The sequence below is a fragment of the Vidua chalybeata genome, chromosome Z, assembly GCF_026979565.1.
Source record: "Vidua chalybeata isolate OUT-0048 chromosome Z, bVidCha1 merged haplotype, whole genome shotgun sequence".
Classification (NCBI taxonomy): Eukaryota; Metazoa; Chordata; class Aves; order Passeriformes; family Viduidae; genus Vidua; species Vidua chalybeata.
Genome location: NC_071570.1, coordinates 69,000,307 through 69,026,202, shown reverse-complemented (window position 1 = coordinate 69,026,202; position 25,896 = coordinate 69,000,307). Strand labels below are relative to the sequence as shown.

The 25,896-nt window shown below is 38.6% G+C and overlaps 1 protein-coding gene across 4 annotated transcripts; it reads right to left on the bottom strand.

Annotated features, from left to right (window-relative positions):
* Nucleotides 1–11,910: 11,910 nt before the first annotated feature.
* On the bottom strand, nucleotides 11,911–23,427 carry MACIR (macrophage immunometabolism regulator). Of its 4 annotated transcripts, none has more exons than XM_053968770.1 (3): nucleotides 22,924–23,427; nucleotides 22,239–22,347; nucleotides 11,911–13,243 (listed from the first exon to the last, which is right to left on the bottom strand). In XM_053968770.1, the coding sequence occupies exons 2-3, from the start codon at nucleotides 22,290–22,292 to the stop codon at nucleotides 12,599–12,601; spliced, it is 699 nt and encodes a 232-aa protein (XP_053824745.1). In that variant the 5' UTR covers nucleotides 22,293–22,347; nucleotides 22,924–23,427; the 3' UTR covers nucleotides 11,911–12,598. The 4 variants fall into 4 exon arrangements, with proteins under 4 accessions (XP_053824745.1, XP_053824743.1, XP_053824747.1 ...); XM_053968768.1 differs by lacking the exon at nucleotides 22,924–23,427 and adding an exon at nucleotides 22,432–22,693; XM_053968772.1 differs by lacking the exon at nucleotides 22,239–22,347.
* Nucleotides 23,428–25,896: the final 2,469 nt, after the last annotated feature.

Genomic DNA, 25,896 nt, shown 5'->3' with positions numbered 1-25,896 from the left:
TTTCAGCAATGTCTTCATGGTGACCAGAGACAGGACCCAAGGGGAGGGACTGAAGTAGTATCAGGGGAGGTTTAGGTTGAACATTAGAAAAAGATTCTTCCCTCAGAGCGTGGGTGAGCACTGGAACAGGCTCCCCAGGAAAGTACCAAGAACCTCACAGAACCAAGCCTGACTTCAAGAAGTGTTTGGACAATTCTCTCAGGCCCCATGATGTGACTTTTGGGAGGGTCCTGTGCAGGCCCAGGAGCTGTTCTCCATGATCCTGGTGGGTCCCTTCCAACTTAGCATATTCTTTGATTAATTAAAAACTCTTTAGAAAATTCAGAATGAGCTTGGAAATAGTTAGGAGAATGGCTAAAGAAAATGACCACTTTTTTTCAGACTGCTAAAAGAATTTTGATATGTGTTCTAAGAAGCATCAACTACCATGCCTAAAAGCAATAGAAAGTGTACCTCCAGTGAGTGCATTTGGGATCATCTTTTCAGGTCAGTTCTGGTCAATTACCATTTACAGACATGAATTCCTAAAATCCCCTGATTTGCACCCATTTTTTGTATTCAGACTTGCTGGTTTCAGTAAGAGCAGCAAATATTCACATCTGTAATAAAAGATCATTCACATTCAGACACAATGGCTAAATTCAATGATATTTTAAGTTTCAAACAGCTTTGTTTTTCCATAGGATATGAGGAAAATGACCAAAAGCAAAGTAATTATTTTTCAAACTATTTAAAGAAATCACTGTGACACTTAATTTTCATATAAGTATTACAAATCGCAGTATCTTCTGAAACCAAGTAGGGTTGGCTGCTAAGGCTGCACTGAAAACAGTAAACTTTGTCAACTTTCCTCCAAACCTATTTTCATCAAAAATGCACACAAAAAATGATTTGGCAATAAAATAATATCAAATGTGCTCATTTCTATCAGTTTCAAAGTAGAAAATATATTGTTGTTGGGTTTTTTGAAAAATTGCTTTAGAGAGCACAATTTTTATGAAAAGGATTGGAAATGTTTCACTTTTAACTAGAATACACTTGCAAATGTCTTTAAAATTAAAAATAACAGATGTCAAATGTAAGTAAAAAATTAAAAACAAATTTATTGCATTGCCTGTAGTCCTCTCTTCTTTTTGCTATGAATAGGTAAAACACTGTATTTTTGCCATAACTGCTAGTGTAAAAAAAAAAAAAAAAAAAAAAAAAAAGAAAGAAATCCATGAAATGTTTATGTTTTTGTCATGGTTTGACAGTGGCTAAAAGCCAGGCACCCATGAAAAATACAAACAAACATTCACTCATTCTTCTCTGATATAGCTGAGTAGAGGAGGGAGTAAGGAAAAATTGAAGGGTCCATGAGTTAAGGAGTAGGTGAAAATACTTAAGGCAAAACAGACTCAAACTTAAAAGGTATAAAGAAAAGACATTATTAACAGAATTAAAAGAGGATAATGAAAACTAAAATAAACCTTTAGATCACCTTTTTCCCCTTCCAGCCCCTCTCTCCTTTCCACCAACAGTGGAAGGAGACAGGGCGTGGGAATTTTGGTCAGTTTTTCACTCAAAATCTTCAGCTTGCTTAGGGGAACGAATTTCTTCTGCTATGCCATGGGGTTCCCCTCATGGGAGACAGTCCTCTGTGAACTTCTCCAACATGGTTCTAATTTTCATGAATAGCAGTCCCACCTGACCTTCTGTAATGCAAGTCACTCCCACAGGCAAAATATTCTTCTCAAACTACATGGTGTGGGACATTTTAGTTCATGGGGTGTAGTCTTTTAGGGGTAAGCTGCTCTAGTTTGGAAGCAACAGCTCTCTTTCTCTATTTCTGAAAGCAAGGGTCTCTCTCTTTGAGTTTCCCACTAGATTACACCTTTTCAGCATCCATGTGCTCCAGCATGAACACCTTTTCTCATAGGCAGCAAGCAGACCTCTGCATCTGCCCAAGCACTTCATGAATTACAGGGAAACAGTTTGTTGCATTATAATCCTCACCGATGTTCAGAGCACCTCCTGCCCCTCCCTCCTTTCATCAACCTTAGTGTTGCCATGTTGTTTTCCTCTGGTGACCTTCCTTACCTTTTCCTTTTGCCTCAGTTTGAAAAGACAGGTGTCTGCTAAGGAATGCAGGAGCCTCTCTTGAAATGGAAAATGCCCCTCCCTCTGAATTATTATGATTTTGAAATTAAGGGGCTCTCAGGCAAAGATATGGAAATAGGAATAACAGTTCTTTATGACGAAAAAATAAAAAATAAAAATAAAAAATAAAAATAAAAAATAAAAATAAAAAAATAAAAATAAAAATGCAGTAATACAAAACAACACTGATGGAGTCAGAATATGACCTGACACCCTCTTCGTCAGGGTGTTAGCAGCAGTCTGATTAAATGGTTGCTGCAGTCTTCCTGGAGGGGCAGATGCAGTTGTGTTGAAACAATGAGCCTGTAGAAAGGATGTAGTTTTCCTCTGAATGTCCATTAGTGGCATAGATGGGCCTGGTCTTCCTCTGAGAGTCCAGTGGGAAAAGGCTACCTGTGGTGCTCTGAATTTCCGAAGATATCCAGGTAAGAATGCTGGGCTCCTCCCCCAGGGTGGAGATCTCACAGTGGAATTATATAATTTTATCAGTCATGCAGTGAGACTCAATGGGCCATTAACAGAAGATATCTCCCTGCAGGGAGGATGGGTCATGGAAGAGATAAAGAAAACTGCCCCACCTGGTTTTAACAGATGGCAATAGAATAGACAGTTGTGGAGGCCCAGGGGCCTACCACTGGAATTTTAACCTCAGGGCAAAGGTGACCAAGATCAAAGGGGGATACCCCTCTGAATGCAATGGTCTTGTCCCATGGGCATTTGCAGGCTCATGTTGATGCAGCAGGTTTCGTTGGTATCACCAGTTCAACTGCTGTTTTTTCCTTATATGTACTCACCCTAGAATGTTCTCCCCTCTCTTGTCCCCAATTGGTCCTGGCTTACTGCAATGCTCCGCCCCTTTCCCCCATATAAAACCCTGTGTCCTCAGCCTCATTTGGTCTCTGTCCCTGGACCCTCTTTATCATAATAAACAGCATTTGGAGTTCCACACAAACACCCATCTCGCATTCATCAGCAGTTTAAGCAAGCATGCTCTGGGTTCTGGGAGTGCAGGTCGCTCACAGAGGCTAGTTGTGGACACACTGCAACACACATCCCCACTGACATCCTGCATTTGCAACCTAAGACACCTTTTTTCTGACTCAGGAGAGAATTGGTGTCCATGGGTTCTTTTCTTCTCAAGTTCTATCAATTTAAAAGTTCTTACAGGGTTTAGCAGTGCAGAAAGGTTGATCCTGTCTGGGCTCCACACTGGGGAATCACTCATGTTGGCCATGTGGACCCCATCGGCACAGCGCAGGTGGCGTCATCTGCCATAGCACCTCTCTTCATGCGGGGTGCTGAAAAGGAGAAGCTGCTGCCGCTGCCACTGCCCCTGCCCTTCTATCCTCAGCACAGCTGGCTAAAAGCAGCCAGGCAGGCAAAGCCACTGCTGGCTGTGCCAAGATGGCAGTGGCCACGTGGCCACTTATGGCCCTGGCTGCACACCTCCCCATCCCTCAGAAGGAGGACTGTGGGCAATTTTTCTTTTTTTTCTTTTTTAAGTATGTTTTCACAGAGGAGTGACCAACTTTTCTAATTCTTCCATTTTCAGAGCCATCAGGGATTGGCTCTTCCAGACATACTAGAAGCTTCGAGCAACTTCTCTCAAAAGCTGCCTCTGTCGCTTCCACTGCCCCCACCAAAAAGCGAGGCTGTGTTAAACCAACATTCTTTTTTTGCAAATATTGTTCTACCTTTGCTTTGGATTCCTATGAATTCAGACTGAATTACAATAAGAAGCAAGATGACAGCACTCAATATTTCCCAATCAATTTCATTCTGCTTAAAGCATTTGTGCTGTCAGCAGCATCAAAATTTATTGCCATAGAAAAGCTTGGAAAAGTCAAATGTGCTTTTCTAAACTTCAACAGATCTTGCAGATATAAATGAGGCCCTATCTGTGAAAGCCTCTCTCTTTCTATTAGTTCAAGTAGGGGTTAAGCACCCATCATGTTTTGATGTAAAAAATGTGTGGAAATTAAATGGCACTTCCCATCCCCTTTTTAGGCAAGAAGAAGAGAATAAAAAAAGGAGGAAAGAAGGAAAAAGCCCCCTTACAAAGAGAAGTTCTTATAATAAGCAGTCACAAATAATGCTTGTTACCCTAGCAACTGCCACATCCCATGGGATTCAGTTTGCCCCCAGGCTCCACAGCATACTACAGAAATTTACTAGGTTTTGGTCTTGAGAAATAGTTCATGTTTACACAATACAGACACATGTACACTCCAGATGGTTAATACTCAAGCAAGGAATGCATTTATGTTTCTGAGTAATGATTTTTGTACTTTCTAATGTTACTACTTAGTTCTGAAACCCTGTTGGAGAGTTGGTTACATAACTTTTAAACACTGAATTTGAGATGAAGTTAGCTTTGTGATGTAGAGAAAAATGGCACTAATTGGGACCACTGGGGCAAGGGGAAAACAAGAATTCAAAATAAACTATGTGGATAATATGCACAGACATATCCTACAAGGGTGGTGGCTGCAGATGGGTATTTCTGCACTGCCCAGATGTGCTTCACCAGCTGTTGCTCCATCTGTATTATTCTTAAATACATTCCTAACCAAGAGGTGAAAGAGACACTGCAAGCCAACCAAGCCTGGAATCACCTCAGTTTTAATGGGCAGCCTGATGTACCCCTGCTCCAAGCACAGTAATACATGCATGGTTGGAACACATTTTTTTCAGAAGGGACTTTGCCCCTGTCTGAAAATATGACAACTCCCTTAATAATCTGTTTTTGACACCAACTGATTAATTCAATGTTTAAGGGAAAAAAAAAAAATCCAGTATCCTCAGGCTGAGATTTCACACAGTTTTTCTGGTACAAATAATTTATTGTGTGCACGAGACTTTCCCCGACATTTTCAGCAATAAAAATGAAACAAGGAATTTACCAAGTCGGTTAGTTTCATCACTCAAGCATCACTTTGACATTTTTTCCTCCTGTCATCTCCTCACTTGTTCCCTAAATGACTTCCTGCTTTTGATGTATTTAGAGAACTTTTCACTACCATCTTTTGTTTCCATAGAAAAGTGAATTTTCCAACCATCTTATAGTCCTGTTTCCAACTAAGCAGTCCATCAATACTGTCTGCCTTGTCCTGTGCATTAAGCAGGCTTTTAAATTCTTGACATCAGCCCTGTAATAGCTACCCAAAATCTTCTAATGACCAGATATGGTTTAATGAAATGCTTTCCTTGGAGGTTTCTTGCATTTTGGATTTCCTCATTTCTACATAATTAAAACACGGGTAGGATTTCTGTGGATAAATTCTGTGAGTTATCTGACTTCCTCATTCCTCTAACAATTATAAATCTAACTATAATGTAAATGTTACTACAGAGGTATACCAGTAATTCATCCAGAGGTAAGTTTTCAGATGGAACAAAGTACAGAAAAGCTTCTTCCAATTGGCCAAGAGAAATTCTTTGAGAAAGCAGCTGTCTGCTAAATAAATAAAATTTTTCTCACTATATATAACACACATTCTAATAAATATCTTTTTATTCAGCTATAGCGTGTAGTTATGGTTCATATTAACTAATGCTGATCAAAGAATTAAAAAAGGCAGCCTTTTCCAACTTCAGAATTAGGTTTGCATTTTGATAGAGGGCATTTAATCCTTCAGCCAGTTTATAGCATCCTGATGACATCATCTTATCTGGATGATTAAAGACAGATTTAGTCTTCCAATCAGAGAAAATAGTCTAAAAGGGAGCTTTAATCAGAATGATTACTTGCTGTGTAGAAATTGCCACAGCAAGCAGCCTTACTAACCCTCCCTCTGCAAGAAATTTAAACTTCTGGCAGTTTATCAGTCAGGATTACTACCTTTTCACACCACATGAGGATTAAATGAACTTCTGGATCAAAGATATGAGAAAACCTTTCATGTGTGAGTAGAATACTGCCTAATACCTATTGTTATAAGTTTGTTTTTCTAAGTTCTCTTTAAAGGATACCTTGGATGATTCCAATTACTGAACAAAGCCATGGTCATGTCTCCTCTGATTGACACATATACTATTGCCTTTTTTTTCTGGCAATATTTATATGAATTAGTATTAAGCATTAGCTGCTGTCATAAGGTTTCTGCCTTCTCCCTTCAGCTCAATGTCAAATAAATACAAAAAATAGTGTCCCCAAAATTATTTCTCCTGATGTAAGCAAGACTCAACTGATAATATTTTTCAGGCAGACAAAACAAGTTAAGATTCTTTCCCTGAATTGGCTACCTGAGGCAATCTTTTCATTCTGAAAAGGTCCTACTGTCTGGCTGAAGTTCTAAATTAATCAACAATAACTCCACAGGAAATAGGAATGCAGGCAGCTGATTGGAGGTTTTACAGCAAAAAAGTGTCACAGCTTTATTTTTCTGAAATCCAGATCCTCTAATGTTAAAACCAGTGGCAATCTTCCCATTAACTGGAAGCCTAAATCATATAAGAAGGGAAAATGCCAGCATTTATATGCATTTAAAAATATACCTCTTTTTGAGGCCAGATAGAGAAGTTACCAATTACTGCAGTAGCGATTTCAATACTGATTAAAATTTTGGATGACTCTGCAGTTAATCATATAAAGCATGTATTATATGACAAGAGTATGTAAGAATAAAAAAGGTATTTTTTCCCTCCACATTTCTTAGAACCTAGATCTAAGAAGACAGAAGAAGTTATTTCAAATGCATCACTGGCCTACTGAAAATGGAAGGCAGATAAAAACATTCAAATATTCAAAAACAGCTCCACCTCAAATCCAGTGTTCAATTCTGGGCCTTCCACAAGAAGAAAGACATTGAGGTGCTGGAGTGGGTCCAGAGAAGTGAATGGAGTTGATGAGGAGCAGCTGAGGGGCTGTGGGGGGCTTGGCCTGGAGAAAAGGAGGCTTAGGGAGGATCTTGTTGCTGTCTGCAATGACCAGAGAGGAGGGCGTAGCCAGGTGGGGATCAGGCTCTTCTCCTAAAGAACAAGCAACAGGACAATAGGAAATAGGCTCAAGTTGCACCAGGGGAGGTTTAGTTTGGATATCAGGGGAAATTTCTTCATGTTAAGGGTTGTCAAGCACTGAACAGGCTGCCCAGGGCTATGGTGGCATTAACCATCCCTGGAGCTATTTAAAGACCTGTAGATGTGGCACTCAGGGACATGGTTTAGTGTGGACTTGGCAGTGGATTAATGATTGGACTCAATGATCTTGGACCTAAATGACTCTGTGTTTCTAGAACTGGGAACTCCTAAAAGCCTCTCTGAAATGTTAAATATCTGTGAAGCACTTCATCATCTCTGAAACATGGCCATGTCTCAAAATTGGATTAATTGGAGCAAAACTGGATACAGATTGGAGCAATCTTTACAGATCATTGTATCCCACCTCTGCTCCTGGGAGTGGTGAATGATTCTTTTTTTTCTCCAGGTTTGCAGTTCTACTTCAAAGTTATTAAACCAATAGGATGACCATTATTTACATGAAGGTTTATCTACCATTTTTACTGAGACCCCCATCAGTATTTCTTACTTCAGTATTTTTTTTCCAACTACCTCTTTACCAAGACTAATTCCGAAAAAAATATCGGCTAAATATTGAAAGGCTCATAAAAATAGTTAAATTCTATAGGAAGTATTGTTATAGATGGATAGGTAAAAATCTTGCATATAGTCAGTCACTTGGAGCTGTAGCTATTCTGGATATCCTCCAATTTTTCTTCATAAAAATTCAATGAATTTTTATTTTGAATTATGAATTTTTTCTTCATAAAAATTGGAAGATGTTCACCACAATTAACATTAAAAACCTAAAATAACTGAGATAAGACAGAAACAAATTAATTTGCATTTAATATATTCTTTTTTCTGCTCTCATCCGCTTAGCTTAAAAAGTTGGTATTCCACCATTCAATATTCCAGTGCACCATGACATTCTCTCTCCCCTTCTGCTTTTATCCATTTGCAGTCAATAGTTCACACCATGAAGCTCTATGCTGCAACATTCCTGGCCTGAAATAGACTTCTAAAGGCATCCCAGTACCTCATGCATTTTTTGAACATTTTTTGACTTCCTGAAAGATCAGCTAATGTAAAACACTACAGGAAATCGTGGCTTGCTCCATTTTCTCATAGGGTTCAGGCTGTCAGTGCTGTTCTCAATGTTCTTGCATATTTTTGCACTTCTGCCTCATTACAGAAAGAACAGCCCATGAAGAGCTTCAGCATGGGAGAGTCTAGCAAAATGCCAAAACAGAATGCAACAATAATCGTACCAGACATCATAGTCAATATTTACACCATATTATATAACAAAGCTTGAAATATTCTTAATTTTTTTTAATTGAAAATAATAATAAAGGAACTTAACAGAAGTTTTGCTTTTTCAGAGAGCTTCTCAGACTACAGAATTGCACCATCTACTTATTCACACTGTGTAGGGCTGTTCAGTATCATAAAACACCACAGAACATGAATTCAGGCCATGCTCAATTCGAATGAAGATAACTGTTTTATTCCTTCAGCACTCCCATCTGAATTTCATCTAAGCGTATGAGTATGAAAGTGTTACACACACAGCCTTAAGCTCCTGCTTCTTACCTTCACTGCATCCTAGACTGATCACAGAATTTTGCTAAGACATCTCATCAGCCTCCTTAGCCAGGCAGAAACACATTCCATTGCTACCTAGAGAGATTTGAAGCCAGCACACCATCTTCTTCCATACCTTTGCTTTTTCTGACACTGGAACTACACTTCTGCTGTTACTGTAGTACTGCTCCTCTGAGGTGTCCCATTTATTTCTCCAGCTTTCCCCTGATATATTATGGTGAATTCTTTCTGTCCTTCCACTCTCCACAGAAATTAAAGCACTGTGCAAGGCTTTCCTCCTTCTCTTAAAGAGAGACTCCCCCTCTTTTACTCCAGGCCAATTTCTTGATAAAATGATACCAGGCATATGCAAGGTGAGAAAATTTGTCTCCTAAAAATGGATGCAATGTGGTTAGTTAATTTCCTTACCTTCTCTTTTGTTTTCAACACAAGACAACTGATTCTGGGTTTTTCCCCCACAAGTGATATTCTTCTTTCCCCAATTCTTCTAATGCGACCTCTGTAGGTTTACATCAATGTCATTCTCTACCACCAAACTGCCTAAGAGTAAGAACAGTGTAAGACAGACTGGGTATTAAAATATTAGGGTAATGTTCCCTTGCTCCTTTCAAATATTAGGGCAATGTTCTCTTGCTTGACATTTCTTTTCAATGTGGAAAGGAAGCCTTCCACATTCTGTAGACCTGAAGGTACTTTGAACTTCCCCGAGTGCTTTTGTAATGTAATAAAGACAAAAAAAAATTACCCTGCCAAAATCACTGGGAAAAAATCCATATACCCTGTCAGAAGGTTTTCAAAGATATGGAAAGCTGGCATTACCTTCCAGCTAAAACAATGTACTGTGAGACATAGGGAAAAAAAAAAAAATCAGTAATTCAAACATTATTGTGTTCTTCTAAGAATCCGTCTATCTGGCAGATGTTTGTGCCACTCTTACACTCTTAGTGTTCAGTGTAATCACACATTATGGAAACTGATGCCCCAATTAAGAGATTACAACAAACCATTCATGCAAAAAGTCATCCTCAGAATCATCAATAAACCCGCACTTGCCAGCTGCAACAACATGCAAATATATGTGCATTTTACCATTGGTTGCCAAGCTTGACATTGTCTTTAAAGCTATTAGCATTGTAATAAATCTACATTTTTCAGTTTTAATCTACATTTTTCCTACAATAGCTTAACAACTTATTTATACTTCTCTACTCTATTGTAGATCCACTATAAAATTAGTCTTATGCAAAGCATTTTTTCTAGTTTTTGCTGACTGTATTCACACTAAGGATGATCTCTTCCAATTGTATCTGTTTAGCATGTAATGCTTTAAAGGTGAAAATAACTAGCTTCGATCAGACCACGCTATAGAACTTCTAAAAATTGATTATGTTGGAAAAATTGTTTCTGATTCTTTGGTACCATTAAAACTTAGAAAAAACGTAAGTTATCTATTAACAACTCCTCGCTTAGTCTGTATTACAGGTAGTGCAAATAGTATTTCCCACGTTATGAGGGCTGCAAGTGCGTGTGAATTAAGCAAATGCCATGACCATGTTTGAGCACATTAACAAACAAATCACCAAAGATAAAATACCAATACATTTTTTTATGTCTGAACTCAGCTAGTTAGCCATCAACCAGTCTCTGAATAGCCATACAATTATAGCAGTGGACAACATCAGAAAGATGCACAGAAGGAAAATGCATGGCTCTTTTCCCGAAGCAAAGGAACAAAGCTAAGCATCTATTTCACAGAAATCTAGGACCCCAACTTTCAAGTTGTTGTTAAATGCTCCCTGGTCTAAAGTTGTATTTTTTTAAATGTCCTCTTTTTCTCCTACACAGCAAATGAATTCACAACAACAGCTGTTTATAATACCTTTTATATTTTTCAGCCAGAAATACAATTTAATTTGATATTTCAATAAACAGTAGAGTTTATTCCTTAAATAAACCCCCTATTTCTTTGGCATCTGACCATATTCTGTTTTTCACACTAAAAATTAATAGGAACACCTTACCTTCATTCAATACATTAAATTTACACCACTGTAGTTAACTTTGAAAAATACACATTGGTTTTTTTGTATTTTCTAATAAACCTAAAAAAGATAATCAAACTACAATGGGTATTCTCAGTTCAGTCAGAGATAAAGAGAGAGGTTTCGAACGGTGCTTTGGCCTGGGAAAGTGCTTCAAAGGAATGTAACTAATTCTCTCTGTCTCCTATTGTTCACATTGTTTATAGATATGTTCTGCCACTGTGCATCATTCAGAGCACACCAATGGTGTGAGATGTTTTTACTCTAACACCAATGAAACTCGTCTGCACAATGTTCCCTATAAAAGAGTGGTGCAATTGAAATAAATGAGTTCATTTCTTGCCTTCTGAATTGGAGTAATTCTGTTCCCGTCCTGCCTCAATGGCGACAAACTACGAAATGCTCACTAGTGGGCTGCCTTCATTTAAACTGTGGAGTGACAGTGTAAGAACTCTTCATTTCCCAGAGTACATGCACTAACTAGTGCTTTCCAGTAATTCTGAGTGATAAATAAAAAAAAAAATCTTGATTCTATCAGAAACAACTGATCAAATAATTTATGTTTAAAAGCAATATGAAATTATTTTTAACTTTTGCAGAGGTCATCAGGCAAAATCAAGTTATGCACTGCTTCAGTACAAGACTGCACCTAAGAAAAATACAGTATGAAAACTATTTTTCATTTTTAAACTGAAGTAAAATTAAAACAAATTAAACAAAATGTTTTAAACACATCTAAGGATACAGCTGTCAAATCTGCATTTGAGATCATATTTGGATAAAAATTTATTAACAAAAGTAACCCAGTGCATTATTCTGCTGCAAAATTCAAGATCATCCTTTCAACGCTGACAAGAAATATTTCAGTTGCACTCTTGTCAAGAAAAAAATCCACCCTCCAGAGCTCGTGTTCACTGCTTCAAGTCAACAAAATTTCCAAAGCTATGAAGGTGACACCTTCTGCTACTACAGTCAAAATGAAAATCACAAGTTAAAATCAAAAACATTACCAACATACCAATACAGACATTCCATTTTCTGTCCCTAGACATTGCAAAAACAAAATCTAACCAAAAAAACCCTAAACCCCCCCCAAAAAAAAAAAACTTTACTTCCTGAAAGATTTGTTTTAAATAACTTAAAGATTTATTCTGAACATGTTTCATAATATAAAATGGACAAAGCAATTACTTCCATGCAGAAACTAAAAAAATAATTTAATAGGATTCAAGTAGCAAATGTTTCTTTTATGAACGAATCTCACCCACATCACCACTACAAGCGCAGTCTCAAAATGTATGAATTGGATTGTTTAAATAGCAAGTGATTCATCCAGTCAAGCTCACTTTCCTGTCCATGCTGTAAGAAAAACGCATACATTTTACTACAGAAACAAAAAGTAAACCCAAAAAACCTCCTTGGGTACTTAAGAGCAGTTTCTAATATCAAGCCAAAATTAGCAACAACCAAGCAGGTATCACAAATTTTTCAGTGTTGAATTACTGTTGTGTAAACAGAAGCAGTAGAGAAAAAAAAAATCCCAAAAAACAAAAGCTTTTTTTTTTGTTAAAATGTGTCCAAAGAAATATACACTAGTTGCAGTCAAATCTGCTTGATCAGGAAAGATTTCTCTCTCCAAGCATTTGTAGAACACTGCATTGCCAAGACTGTATTCAAATAAATTACTTCCTAGTAACACTTGAGCTGATAAAACCACCTACAATGTGGACAGTCATGTATACAGTACAACAGTGGGTTTCTGCAGCAACAGACAAAAGATCAGAAATCATTTCTAAATTTGAGATGATAGCTCATGTGCTATTCCTTGCAAACATATGATCCCCTCTAAGAGTAAGGTGTTGGAGCTGGTACTGTAGCACTTCTGTGTCAGCAGGTTCCTTAATGCTCATTTTGTCTAAATTGAGGTAGTCTAGGGATTTTGAATGAGCCCTTTTACCTTTCAAAAGGCAGAGAGGAAGGGGACCATGAAGTGCCTTGTAAGGTTCATATGGTAAAGCTTTATTGTATTTATCCCCTGAGCTGGGCATCCGTCTCCTCCTCCTTCCATTTACTGCTGGGATCTCATATGGCTGGTAGTACCTACTTCTAGTTTTGTACAAACGTGAGGAACGTGAAAGTCCTGAATCAAGATGTTTGGAGCCCAAGTTAGGACCAGATTCTCCTTTACTCTCTTCACTTCCAATACACTTATGGGCTAATTTTAGCAGCTCCTCTCCAGTTGTGAAGCCAACCAGGTAGTTAGAATCCATGTGAAGGATCTGATATCCTGCAACTGTCCGCCTCAGTGGTGAGCAGGGGGTGCTGGAACAGCGTGGCTTTTCTGCTTCCATCCTGGCTGCAGAACTCACCTCTGCAAGAGGCACAGAGAGGGTGGAGAGGGCAGTTCTGGACTCTCCATTCACATCAACTTCCATTTTAAACACACAGCTTTGCTCCTAAAAGTAAAACAGAGCTTGATCAGAAAATGCAACACAAGGTGCTGAGAGAGGACTATAGAAAAGGTATTTTGTATCACCCAGAAGTCATAACCAGTTCTTCCCTATTCAGCCAGATCTTAGCTCTGCATGGTGTCACATAGCAGACCTATCACCAACATCTGTCTTTCAAAATTATCTTGGGTGGGTTTTTTTAATAAAAGATACCCATAAAGATACTGATAATTCTAAATAGCTAAAAACATACTTGAATACTATCATACACAAAAATGGAACATCTTTCTGGATCATTTTTTCAGCCTTTTGATGCATTTGGTTCTTTGTAGTCCCTCACCTCTTGGAGCATCTACATCCACTAGCAGATCCACAGCACCTTCTCCCATCTTTACTTTGTGATTTGTCTACTGACAATATTATTAAACAAAGCTTTCAAAAAACATGCCTAAAAAGTATGAGCTCCTTTAGATATGACCATGGACCAGTCCTGATCTGAGTGCACTGTAATGCTTCCATCTTCCAGATGTGCACACAGCTTGCTTTAAATTCAAAGAATGGCATCCTAGCTGTTCCACACCTGCCTGATTAAGTCATCAGTAATCCTCCCCCACTCCCTAAGAAAATTCACCTATCATCTTATTCACAATTAACCAAACACACACTATTTTATTCTAATAGGATTCTAATGTTTTTCTAACAAAGTATACTGTGTTTAATGAACATAGCATTACATTCTTATAAGCATCTTAAGAATAAGCAATATTTATTTGTTTTTTTTTTCTATTTCTCTAGGAAACATACTATTTTACCCTTCCAACTATTTCAAATACATTATTTGGTACCTTTACAAACAAAAGTGCTCACTGCAAGCTATTACCATCTCTAACATGGAAAGATATGGTCACCATCACAGCAAGTATACAGCAGCAGATGCCAGAACACTGGAAAGCCTCCTTTTCATTTCTATTTTCAGTGTCATCTGTTTTTTCATTGACACAACTACTTCATAAAACAGGTCACATTTGTGACCTGCTTTCTTTATTTCCTGCAAACCGATGCTTTCTTCATTGTCAGATTCACCTTTGCCCTAAAGGTCAGCTAGTGTAGCTACTGGCTCTGTAGTCAATATACTTCACCAAAAAAAAAATCAGCATTAACTACATCATGTTTAAAGGCAACAAAGGAAGGAAAGTTAGCATCCAAGTGTTAAGCTGAAAGAATACTGAAATTATATGTGATCATAAACTACATTCAAAAGCTCAATAATATTTCACAAATAAGGCTAAATTAAAACACACTTCCAGGAGTTTGCAAACTTTTGAAGCTGCTACTTGCTGCCATTTTGAGGCTTCGAACAGGCCAAGTAGCAATGATGCAACAAACAAGGAAATACTTTATTCCATCTTCTGCAATTAGACACCTCCCAAAATCCCACCAAGACCAATCTTCATTAATTTATTTTAAATAAGAGAGGTATGCAATTATCACTTGGCAGAAGAAAACACTAGCCTTATGCAAAATATAAGATTACCTTGTTTCTGTGAAGTGACTAGGAAGGAGCAGTTCAAATAATGTTCTGCCAGAGACTGGAAATCTGTTCTGAGACATCTTGGGGGCTTGGAATGTGTGGTAGGGGGTTCGTGAGGCCTTGCTCTGGTGAGGTGGTGCCCTGCCCCAGCTGCACAGTGTCTATCACTCATGGCACAATAGAGGCTGCCCCCCAGTGTTGCCTAACCCAGCCCCTAAATGGCCGAGCAACTGAAAGACCCACATGGGAGGAAGGGTTTTTAAGAAGGCTGACAATGAGGCAAGCATGTTGTTCTTTAACCCTACCTTCATCTTGGAGCTTTGCATCACTGGAACCCTGGAGTTGGTAGCTATGTCTATTTTTCTACGTATTTCCTGTCTTTGTCCCTTTCTTCTTCTACCTTTCTTTTCACAGAAGATAATGTCAAATGGGTTTAAAGGTTTTCTATGTTCAGTGGGCTATGTCTGCGCTGTGGAGTTTCATGTTGTACTAAATAATTGGACCAAGTTCCTCATCTTCTATAATTCACTAGTAAGCTTTGTGTGATTTTTTACCTCTTGGAGATATCTGGTTGGTATTTCTCCTTTGCATCTACCCAGACCAGAAGAATCTTGGTTTAACTCTGGATTTAAACTATTTGAGCTCTCATGTTCCTAACTCTCCTTCCCTGCTCAGTCCCCAATCAACCTGCTGCTCCGTATGCTAATAAACTAGCAGTAAACAAAATGGCCACAGTTCTGCTAAAGAGAATTTTATTTGCCATTAAAAGACTTCTAGTATGGAGAGACTATTTTTAATGCTCCTTTAGTTGTAAATGGTCTCTTTTCATTCTTAGTTGTGGTATACTTAGGATTCTTCATTACTAATTTTATGTACCGTAACTTTTGCAGATATACTTCATCCAGTGAGCTTTTAAGCATTCTGGGGTTGGACTAAATGATCTCCAGAAATCCCTTCCAACCCTAACAATCCTGTGAATCAATCAATACAGGTAAAACAGTTAAATAAAGAATTGAAATACTGAAGCAAACCAGACACCAAAATTTTTCACTGCAGAAAGTCCACACAACTCAATAATGCTTCCCATTACATTTAATTGAATTCAATATGTATTTATGCAGTCAATTACCAGTTTTAGACTAGCAGAAGCAGCTGTTTCATACTTTAACACCATATCAAGCAGTGAAACAGTAAATTTGATGAGGCTTCAGCTGGTGAGACAAAGATATTAATGACAATTTCTGAGGTTGAAGTTATGCACCACCAAGAACCATGATTACTGGAGGCACAGCACACAGAAATTCTGCATTAAAAGTTTGAGCTACCCTGTGATTTTAGGCAAAAAACCTAAGTATCTGTTCTTGCTCCTAATTCCAGTTTTACCCTGCAGTTTGGAAATCTTTCCTGTCACCTTCCAGAAAGACTCAATTAGTTCTATTAAAAGAAACTGAAATGATGCTAGAAAATGTATAAATAAAATGGATGTACTGCAAGGTTGGAAATGAATCATATTACCTAGTCACATATAAACAACAAAAGCAACAAAACAAACAAGCCCGGAACAAACAAATCACTTGCCACAGCACTATACGCCCTAAAGAAGAGGTACAAGGAAGAGATATCTTCACGCACTTTTGGCATTTCAAGTCTTAAAGTAACACAAAGACTGCTCTTCTCAGAAAACAACTTTTAAAATTAATTTATTTTTGTTTGAAACATGGGTGTGTGCTCTGGTAACTATGAGCAATCAACTTGGAAAAGTAACCATGCAGAAGGGAAGGAGTCGGCAGTTCACTGCACAATAATTACCCTCACTGTAAACCAGTACAAAGGAAAATCAGAGCAGAAAGTCTTCAAGACAGCAAGGTCCAGCCTAAGTACTTTAGGTTTTGAAAGTGCAGAACTCCTATTTTGTGCTGCAGTGTAAAGAACAGTATTAAAACCAAGAAATCTGTCAGACATTTGAAAGCAACAGCAGCATCAGGAGCTGGTGCCACAAACATCAAGAACTGAAGGGACTGAGCTAGGCACTGCTAGCTGGTGACAGGAATGACTGGCCAGCTCCACAAGCAAAGGACCAAAACTCAGCATGTATGTGTTCAGCCCTTCTTTCCCAAGACTTTTAATGCCAGATATTCAAACTGCCATATGGCTTCAGAATGATTTGTATCCTTATCTGGGGAAAAAAACAGAAAAGACATAAAGACATTATTTAGTAGACTCCTACAAAAAAAAAAAAAAAAGAAAATAATTTGAGATTCACAGTGAGTGTCTGTACCATCACCTATAAACAGGTATTTAATACTTTTTGACAGTATCTTTAGGACATTTCTATGGTTATAAAGCATTTGACAACTTCTGTTATATTCACTGCAGTTTACAAGTATAAGCTCATCAGTAATTCCCAGCATCAGTTATAACACTGGAAAAAACAGTACTTCAGTTTAAAAAGATTACTTCTTCAGATCACTGCTGGCTTGTCTTCTTGCCTCTCAAACAGAATGACAACAGAGTGATGCCAATTCAAGACAATTTATAATGAAAGATAATTATTATTGAATCTAAGCAAGGAGACTAAGAACAAGATGGCATATCCTTTGCTGCTGGTCCACATATTAAAAACATATGCAAAGCAACTGAAAGTAGTAGTTACCAAGATAATTAATTTGACCAATACCTACCAAAATGGTCTTCAGAATATAATTCAATAACATTTTACAAGATTTTACCAATTTTCTGTATATTTAAAGCAAGCTCTGCATATAAAGTAACCAGACCCAATCCAGATAAATACTGAGAAAATTGTCTAAAACACAGAGCAGAGAAATAATGAAGTTAAATACTAGATTAACTATTAAAAATAACTGTATTACCTCAAAGAATGTATTAATATCCTTGAGATAGTTTATCCAGTGTAAAACCATCAAAATTTCCACATTTTGCAAATAAAAGTATTTTTGGTTATTGAATCTTCCACAAAGTTGGCAGATACCATTCATATCCTTCTCATAACATGGGACAAATGAAAAACAGACATGCATGACACACTAGGGCCTGATATCACAATATATGCACTGTAAATCATTTCTTGTTGAAATGACTTCTTGCCATGTGTTATGAACAAAAATAAGACTTAAACCTTTGCGGAATGTAGTTAACAGTGGTAAAATGTTGTTACAAAGTTAAATGTTGTTAATATGATTTAAATGTTGTTAATACAAGTAACAAATTGTGATTAGTTATATTAAAACCCAGTACTGTTGCTCGCGTATAAAGGTTCCACACCGGGGAGGAGCTGGGGTGCCAATCTTTGTGGAGGGGCAGAGAAATTTTCAGGAGTATTACATCACAGAACACAACCACAACTTAAATCAAGATTGGAAGAGAGACCAACCAAGGGGAGTCGAGAATTCCAAAATGATTGGCCAAGACTGCACCAGCTTATAAGTCAATCAGCAACGGAGAAATAGACCTGTCACAGCGCGGATCCTGAGCGCCCCAATCAGGACATGAGAGAGACTTTAAAAGGCCTGGGGTGTCGGACACCCGGCTCTTTCCTCGGAGCCGCTTTCCCTGCACTCAAAATCTTGTTTGTTTTTTTCTCTGATAAAGTGTTATTTCTTCTGTTACATGCATTACTTACTCTCTTTCTGAGGAAAGAAATGTGATTTACAAAACACAAACTTTAATTACCCAGTATTTGAAAAGAAGAAAGATGAAGAGCAGTTTTCCTTGATACTCTTATGCTTTGTTGAAAGTCCACATTATTTTGGAACTACTGTAAGTTACTCTTAACAAAATAACTGGTTCTCTGTAATTTGGCATTTCTACCGTTACGTAATCTCCTCAGCTAGAATCTGAATTGATTTTACAACATGGCTTTTTTTTTTTCCCCTTTTAGATAAGCATTAAATTTCTGGAATGTGAATGTTTTCTTCTTCAGGACTGATTCTTCCTCCTAGATGCCAAGCCGCAGGCAACACTTTTATTTAAGAATCAGTAAAATATGTCACATTGATAAAATGATAGTAATTGCAACAAGAAAAAGCAGAATGGAGATGGCAGTGGTGATACCAACTGTAAAAGAATCAAGCATCCTGAACAGAGATATCAAGCCAGTTTTGACACTTTCCCTTCTCTTGATATATACAATGCACTTAAAAGACAAAATTTTTATCTGTTAGAATTTTTATCAGGAGTAAGTGAAATAGCCCAGCATGTGTGAAGCCAGGACGCCTTTAATTATTTCAATTGTCTCCTTGTGAAGAGTAAAAGAAAAGGTCTACATAATTCCCCTTGCAGTCTGAAGGGAAAAAAAAAGGTTTGCTGCTCCTTACAAGAAATTCCATACTCCTCCAAGATAAAGAGAATGGGGGCAATATGAAATTGTTGCACCACATAAGACAACATTCAGATGGAGTAACAACTAAGTGTAGCACAGATTTACTCCCTCAAAACAAAATGATGCATAAGACATACACTATAATCCTACAGACCTTAAGAAAACATGAATTCATATTACTGAATTAATAAAGCCAGTGCAGTTACTTCAGAATGCAATGTAAAAGAACAGCTACAAAACAACTAGCAAAGTGTGCGTGTATATTGGGGGTGTTCTTGTCAACAGGTAAAAAATTAAGCCATTCAGCTACCCAGTATACCAGGCAATAAATATCACATGGCTTATATAAAACTAGCATTTACAAAGTGTTCTTTTTGAAAAGATGATTACATCTTTCTACTAATATGCTCCTACTCCAAGTAGCAGGAACCAGTTTTGAAATTCTTGTTATTGTTGACAGTTTTAATCAGAAAACTATTATGATCCAGAAAACTACCTTTTAACATTGAAGACCATCGTAAGTGCACTACTGAGAAACTACAGCTAGCAACACCAGTGACTACCTCAGACCAGATCAGCATGACAGAGCATACAATTTACGAAGAAAAGAGACACATGGAATGTAAAGAGTCTGACCAGACTAATTAATTTTGTATGAGCAGACTTAGCAAGCAGGAGAAGTGAAATAAAATGGTGGCAAAGAAGGCCATTTAACATCTCTCTGCCAAGCAATACCAGATGGAAGTATTTAACAGACAATAACTTCTCTAAAATATTTAGAGCCTTCCACATGGACAGTGAGACTTCCGTGTTGGATTGAATCACAGACAAACACTTCCCCTTCACTTGGTCAGTAAAATGATGCTCCTAGCCAGCATAAAGGTGGTTGTTTACTGTGCTGACTCATCAAAAAATGAAACAGTGAGATATATGCAAAGTAGCTGGTGCATATTGTAACACAAATAATTTTTATTCTTTATTGGATTAGTAAGTAAAAAAATGTTTCCCTTATAATTTAATTTTTACTTCTCTGTATTTTTGATTTTCCATCTTTTCATCAACGAAAATCTAAGTTGAATTTTCAAAGTTTTTCTTATTTTCAGGTTAGCCCACTTGGGAAGTCACTAAACAACCTGAGATGTCAACAAAAAACTAAACTGCCTTTTAAAAATAAGGGACAGAAACAAACAAACAAACAGAAGGAGAGTGCTTAAAGGATTCCAGTTTTCACCAAATAAATACTGATTTCATTTTTTTAAAAAACCAAAGTTCTAATGGGACTATGGGTCCCCACTGTTTTTGTGTTAGAAAAGAAATTCAGGTTGGGTAGTATTCTATATTTACAAGTCAGTGCAGCTCTGGTGACATTATCTTGAAATGATCAGCCTAAACTGTGCAATATCCAGCCTTTGACTAGGAACAGCTATTCAAGGAAAAAAAACTTTTAAAATAGACCTACTCACAAATATTATAAAAAATATGTTCAATCAATACAATTTAGTTTTTTCAAGTTTTTTAATGGAAGCACTTTAAGTCACTTGTTCTTTGTCTTACCTTGCTACAATCTGCAGCAGATACTTAGATATTTGGTGGAAAGGTTTTGATGCCTTGAGAGGCTACCTAGAACAGACACTAGTGCTAAAGGAATAAAGTAGGTATTTATTGAAAAGGCCTTCAAAGGATATACCTTGGGTAGTACAAGAGCGCAGCCACGGCTACACCCAAGATGAACAACTGGTCACGAGGTTTCACACTTTCATAAGTTTTGGTCCATTTACATATTGGGGTTAATTGTGCAATTACAGCTTCAGGTTATGAAGTACCATACTCCCAGTTTGCTCTCCTCAATTCGCTGTTGTAAATACTTTTTGAGCCTGAAGCTGCAACGGTGTCCTTGGTTCTCGGGCTGGAAAAGGATTGCTTTGTCTAACTAAACTGTGAAGAGAACTTGCTAACACCTTATGTGAAGTTCAGAGTTATATACTAATGCAGTACAGAATCTGGAAAATATGAAACCTAAAACTTAAGGCATCGGTTTCATGTTCACTTATACCATCCACATTGATAAAGGTCACTTTCTCAAGCTCACTAGAGTAATGTTTGTAAAGGCTTTAAAGTTTTGTTGTTCGCCTGCTTCTCAAATGCTCCTTCCCTTACTTAAATGCTGCTTTAAAACAAGTGTAATGCAAGTACAGAGTAACAATTAATAGAAGCCCAACAGTACATGAAGTCACAGGAAATTTCTATTAAACTTAAAACTAGTGCGAACAGAAATCTTCCTCCCGGAATGCTCATTTCTGACTCATCTGACTTTGCAATACCATACCACATTTGCATATGATTATACATTGCTGGTGGCCAAGCCAACAGCATAAGGCTGATCAAAAAAAGAGACTGTACAGAAAGCTACACTGTAATGTCAGTACTCTTACACAAGAGCTTAAGTTCAGTGACTGCACTGCCACTGCCTCATTTCTCTCTGCTTCAAAGCTACTGTGAGAATCATGCTCCTCTATCTTCATTATCCTAACAAATGCTCTTCCACAAGGGGGAAAAGAGACAACTGAAGCAAGCCGGAATTCCCTGTTAGCCAGAATATGGTTCAAAATATACCAACAGCAGGAGGGTAGTGGGAGGAGCAGCTTTCTGACATAGATTCATTTCTGCATGCAGCTATGCAAGCACCCATGTGTGATATCCTGGCCCACTCCAGAGATACAGTAACAAAGACACGTTCATAAGAAGCATTTGTTAGTGTTCATAATTTCTTATTCTCTTTGTAATAAAGAATACATTTATGCTAGGCAAAATATATATAAACCAGCATATAAGAAAGACATACAGAGAATATAGGTTTGAGATTGTTTTCCTATTTTCTGCATACCACTCAAAACAGCACCGCAGCTGCTCAAAGACACTTGTCCAGTAAATGGACAAAAAACAGAGATGGAACTGGAAAAACATGCCTGCTAATGAACCAAAGCAGCTTAGCAAGTCTAATACTCTGAAGTAACACTTTAATGTACCTTTGAGTGCACAAGGGTAGTCAATGAGCTTCATAGGCCATATAGTAAATATTAAGATAAAACTCTGTCTTCACTAAGCAAAAGAAATATAAAGTTACTCACAGAAGGCCGTGCACTAGTGCACGTTGTCACTGTCAGATTCAAGAGTAAGGTCATATTCAAGTTTATCTCTTGTCTGAGTATGGGGCTGCCAGTGTGCTTTAAACTGCAACTGAGGAGACGGTTATGCACACTAAATGCATACATACACTAATACTAGATATAGCTGCAAACAAATGGCTTTTCCACTGCTTACACTGTCACCCATCGGGTGGCACGGAGAGCGCACAGGAGCAGCCTCAGCACAGGCTGCAGGGCCCGCATGGCAACTCCCCGTGGGAATGACCACCAGAATCCTGCTCTCCTAGGGCTTCCGGGCAGCTCCTGCTTTGCCCCCCTGTACCGGCTCAGCCCCGCCGCAGTCGGGGGCCGCAGGGCGGGCTCCGAGTCCCGCAAGGGCGCAGGGCCGCTGCCCGCACCACGCGACCTGGCGCTGCCCGGCCCCGGCCCCGGCCCACCCGGCCCCCAGCCCGCGGGCCCCACTGCCGCCGGGAGCGGGCAGAGGCGGCGCCGCCCGTGGGAGGCGCGGTCCGCACCGCGCGGCTCCCTAGGCCTCCCCGCCGGCGGCACCACTGCCCACCCCAGAAGGCTCTCGTCCTACGGCCCTTGCCTGGGCGCACCCAGCTCCAGGAGCTGAGGTCAGGGCTAGAGGCCACGCGACATGGGGTGAATTCCCGCTCGCTCTTACCTGCGGCCCAGCGCGGCGGGGCCCGTGCAGCAACAGCTGCCGGGGCCGGCGTGCAGGGCGCTCCAGCTCCCCGGGCCCGCCCGGCGCCAGGCTGAGGGCGGAGCGCGGCGGCGGCTCCTTGGAGTGTATCCAGGCCGTTCCGAGCTCCGCCTCCCTCCCCGGCTTGAGTCTCGGTGTCTTCTACCTGTCCTCAGCCTGGTTTAATAAGCCTTAGTTCCCCGTGCCATTCTCTGTCGTATACAGCTGTAAAAATGGATCAAGCAACCGTTCAATCTCTTGCTGACTTTCTCATCATGGGAACACCGCCCACTTCTGTAGTATTTCCAAGCAGCCTACAAAGTTTGAACGCTGACTAGATAACAAACCTTTAGTAACGGGTTTTGCTAACAAACAATTAGATAATTTCTCTATTGCATTTTGTTGCACAAGCAAAGATGCTATTGCTGCAGCAAACTTTGCAAACGATTGCTTAACTTGACTTTTGCAAGTAAAATAAAAGGGAAGGGGAAGAAAAAGTTTGATGTCATAGTCCTGTTTTTCCGCTTTAGTAATAGTTACGAGGTCTACCACACAGCTCTTAAACCCCTAGGGATGAACTTAAGCTAGGTTTTGTTTCTGAAACTGAGTCATTAAAGACTAATTCTTAAACACACAGCTTAAGTTTTAGTCTGATTGGGAAGGCATGGATGACCCCCATACAAAGGTCATGTTCTGTTTTCCCTCTAGTCCCAATGGTCCTGCCAAGAAAGATGCAGGTGCTCTGGTCTTGAATTGCACTGAAGTGTGTTGACATTCCATATTCATCCAGACTAAGCACTGTGCACCCAAATGCTCCTGGAATTTGTATTCCTTGGAATTCTCAGCTAGAACAAACAACAGAGAAATAAAACCCAATGTTTTTATAAAGAATTTTAATTACAGGCTCTGCAAGTCCTTAAGAGTCATAGGGTTTGCAAGATCACAAAAGCGCTCTAAGAACTAACTTAGTAAATTTAGCACAGAACATGGGGAATGTATCTGGTCAAGCAGCAGTCTAAGAAACGGAACCTGGAGTGTAGTTCAGGGGCATTACGATGCTCCATGTTGCTCACAGTCCACAAACTCCTTTGGTTCATGTTGACACCAGCAATGCTGGCCTGAGTGGGAAATCCCATCTTCCTATGTTGTCCCGAGGTATTAATGAGGCTGTAAGATCTTGTGAGTTAGTATATCACAACTTTCTTCCAACAAACTTCCTCCCAACAACTTCCTGCTCTCACTGTCAACTGAGTTTTCAGTCAGACTCTGACATGGAGTTCCGAGGAGAAGAGGGCAGACAGCAGTCGGATATTTTAGGATTTAATTAACTGTAAAATTTATTAACATTTATCACACTGACAGAATTAACATGGTGCAAAACTTTTAAATTCCTGGGCACCAAAAGAAAGGCAGATCCTGAAGACTTCTCTTAAAGCTAGTATTCAGATTCCAAGCCAAATATTTGAAAATGAGCCTACACTTTCCTAAATCCCCATAATTTTCAAAATTTTGTGTTTTCAGTGTAATCATGCTGTTAAGATTTTCTTAAGATAAACGACTGTATTTCATTGCTTTTTTGCAATGTTTATCAAGGCATCCAAGATTTTACATGGAAAATAAAGATACTTTAGAAAACTTGGGCTTTGTTTTCCCACACAAGATCTGATTAACAGTCTTTAGTCCTAGTGCAATACAGAGGGAAAGAGACCATCACAAGCCATTTTCTCTGCATCATCGTGGCCAGAACATGAAATACCAACATCTTAGACTGCTCGTGCTCATCAGTAGCTTCCCACTTCCCAATGGCAGTCAATTAGAATAACAATACAACACAATTTGTAATTAAACACAAAATTAAAGGTAAAATACACAGAAACCAGCTCAATTTCTATTATCCTCTTCAAGCTCTTCCTGATTTATTATCCCTAGAGTCCTTTTATTAAAAGGCTTCTTTTTCTTGCTATTCCTGTATTCCATGTTTGTACATTGGAAACTGCTATGGTGTTTTGAACATTAGAGAAGTTATTAAATTCAACAGCTGAAAGCAGAGCAATTTATAGAATATTTACTCATTGTGTTTCTTTGGTTCTCTGTACATGGATTTAATCACCAAGCCAAATGAGACGAACATTTTTATTAAATACTTACTTTCCTTTCCCTTTTGAAGGATTGTAGCCATTATTTTGAAAACACAATTTTTGCTGGAAATCCAGAACCACATTCAGTATAAAAACTAATTTGAGAGGGGGCAGGGAAGAGAAAAGCAGCTCTGAGGAGGGTATGGCTGATGTGGCAGAAGAATGTTATATTGGGGGGGCAGGGGGGGACAAAGAAAGAAATATTACATATTCCCATATAACTTGCAACTTTTGCCATCCAAATTCAAAAGTTTAATAATTTCTTAAATGATTATTTGGCTAAGTTAAAAACTTAGGAGACCAGTGAATACAGTGAAAATTTACTTAAAACCTAAACAAAAATTTTAAAGCACATAATTTATTAAAATACCCTCTTAATTTTTTATATAATAATTAAAAAGAATAAGTTTGATAAGTGTGAAAAGCATCTCTTGATTTGCTTATTGGGCCAAATTGACTTTTTTGCTTAATTAAGCTGATTTCAGCTGGAATAACAGCTATTTAAGCACGGTGAATTTTGTCTGATGGACACAAACACAGGAAAGAATATGAAAAAAGTGGTGGGGTTAGAGCTTTGTGCATTTTGAAGATCTTCAGTTAGTACCAGCTCTGATTCAGAGCATCTCAAAGCTATAAACAGAACTATTCAACGTGAAAAGACACACTCTGTCCTACACCTTGAGATCTAAAAGTTACTGGGAAAGGGAAGTGAAATTTTGGACCAGTCTTTAGCAAAATATGCACTTAGTGTGCACATATATAGGGAGAGGCAACAGAAAATATTTGCCAATGTTGCTGTAGGCTGTTAATTGAATGT

Excerpts from the sequence above, each read along its gene's own strand:
- MACIR (XM_053968768.1), bottom strand. The coding sequence starts at position 22,499 with ATGCGGGCCCTGCAGCCTGTGCTGAGGCTGCTCCTGTGCGCTCTCCGT. Across the intron at positions 22,348-22,431 it reads GCCACCCGATGGGTGACAGT|TTGCAGTTTAAAGCACACTG; the intron begins GTAAGCAGTGGA and ends CCGTCTCCTCAG. Across the intron at positions 13,244-22,238 it reads GCACTAGTGCACGGCCTTCT|GAGCAAAGCTGTGTGTTTAA; the intron begins GTGAGTAACTTT and ends TTTTACTTTTAG.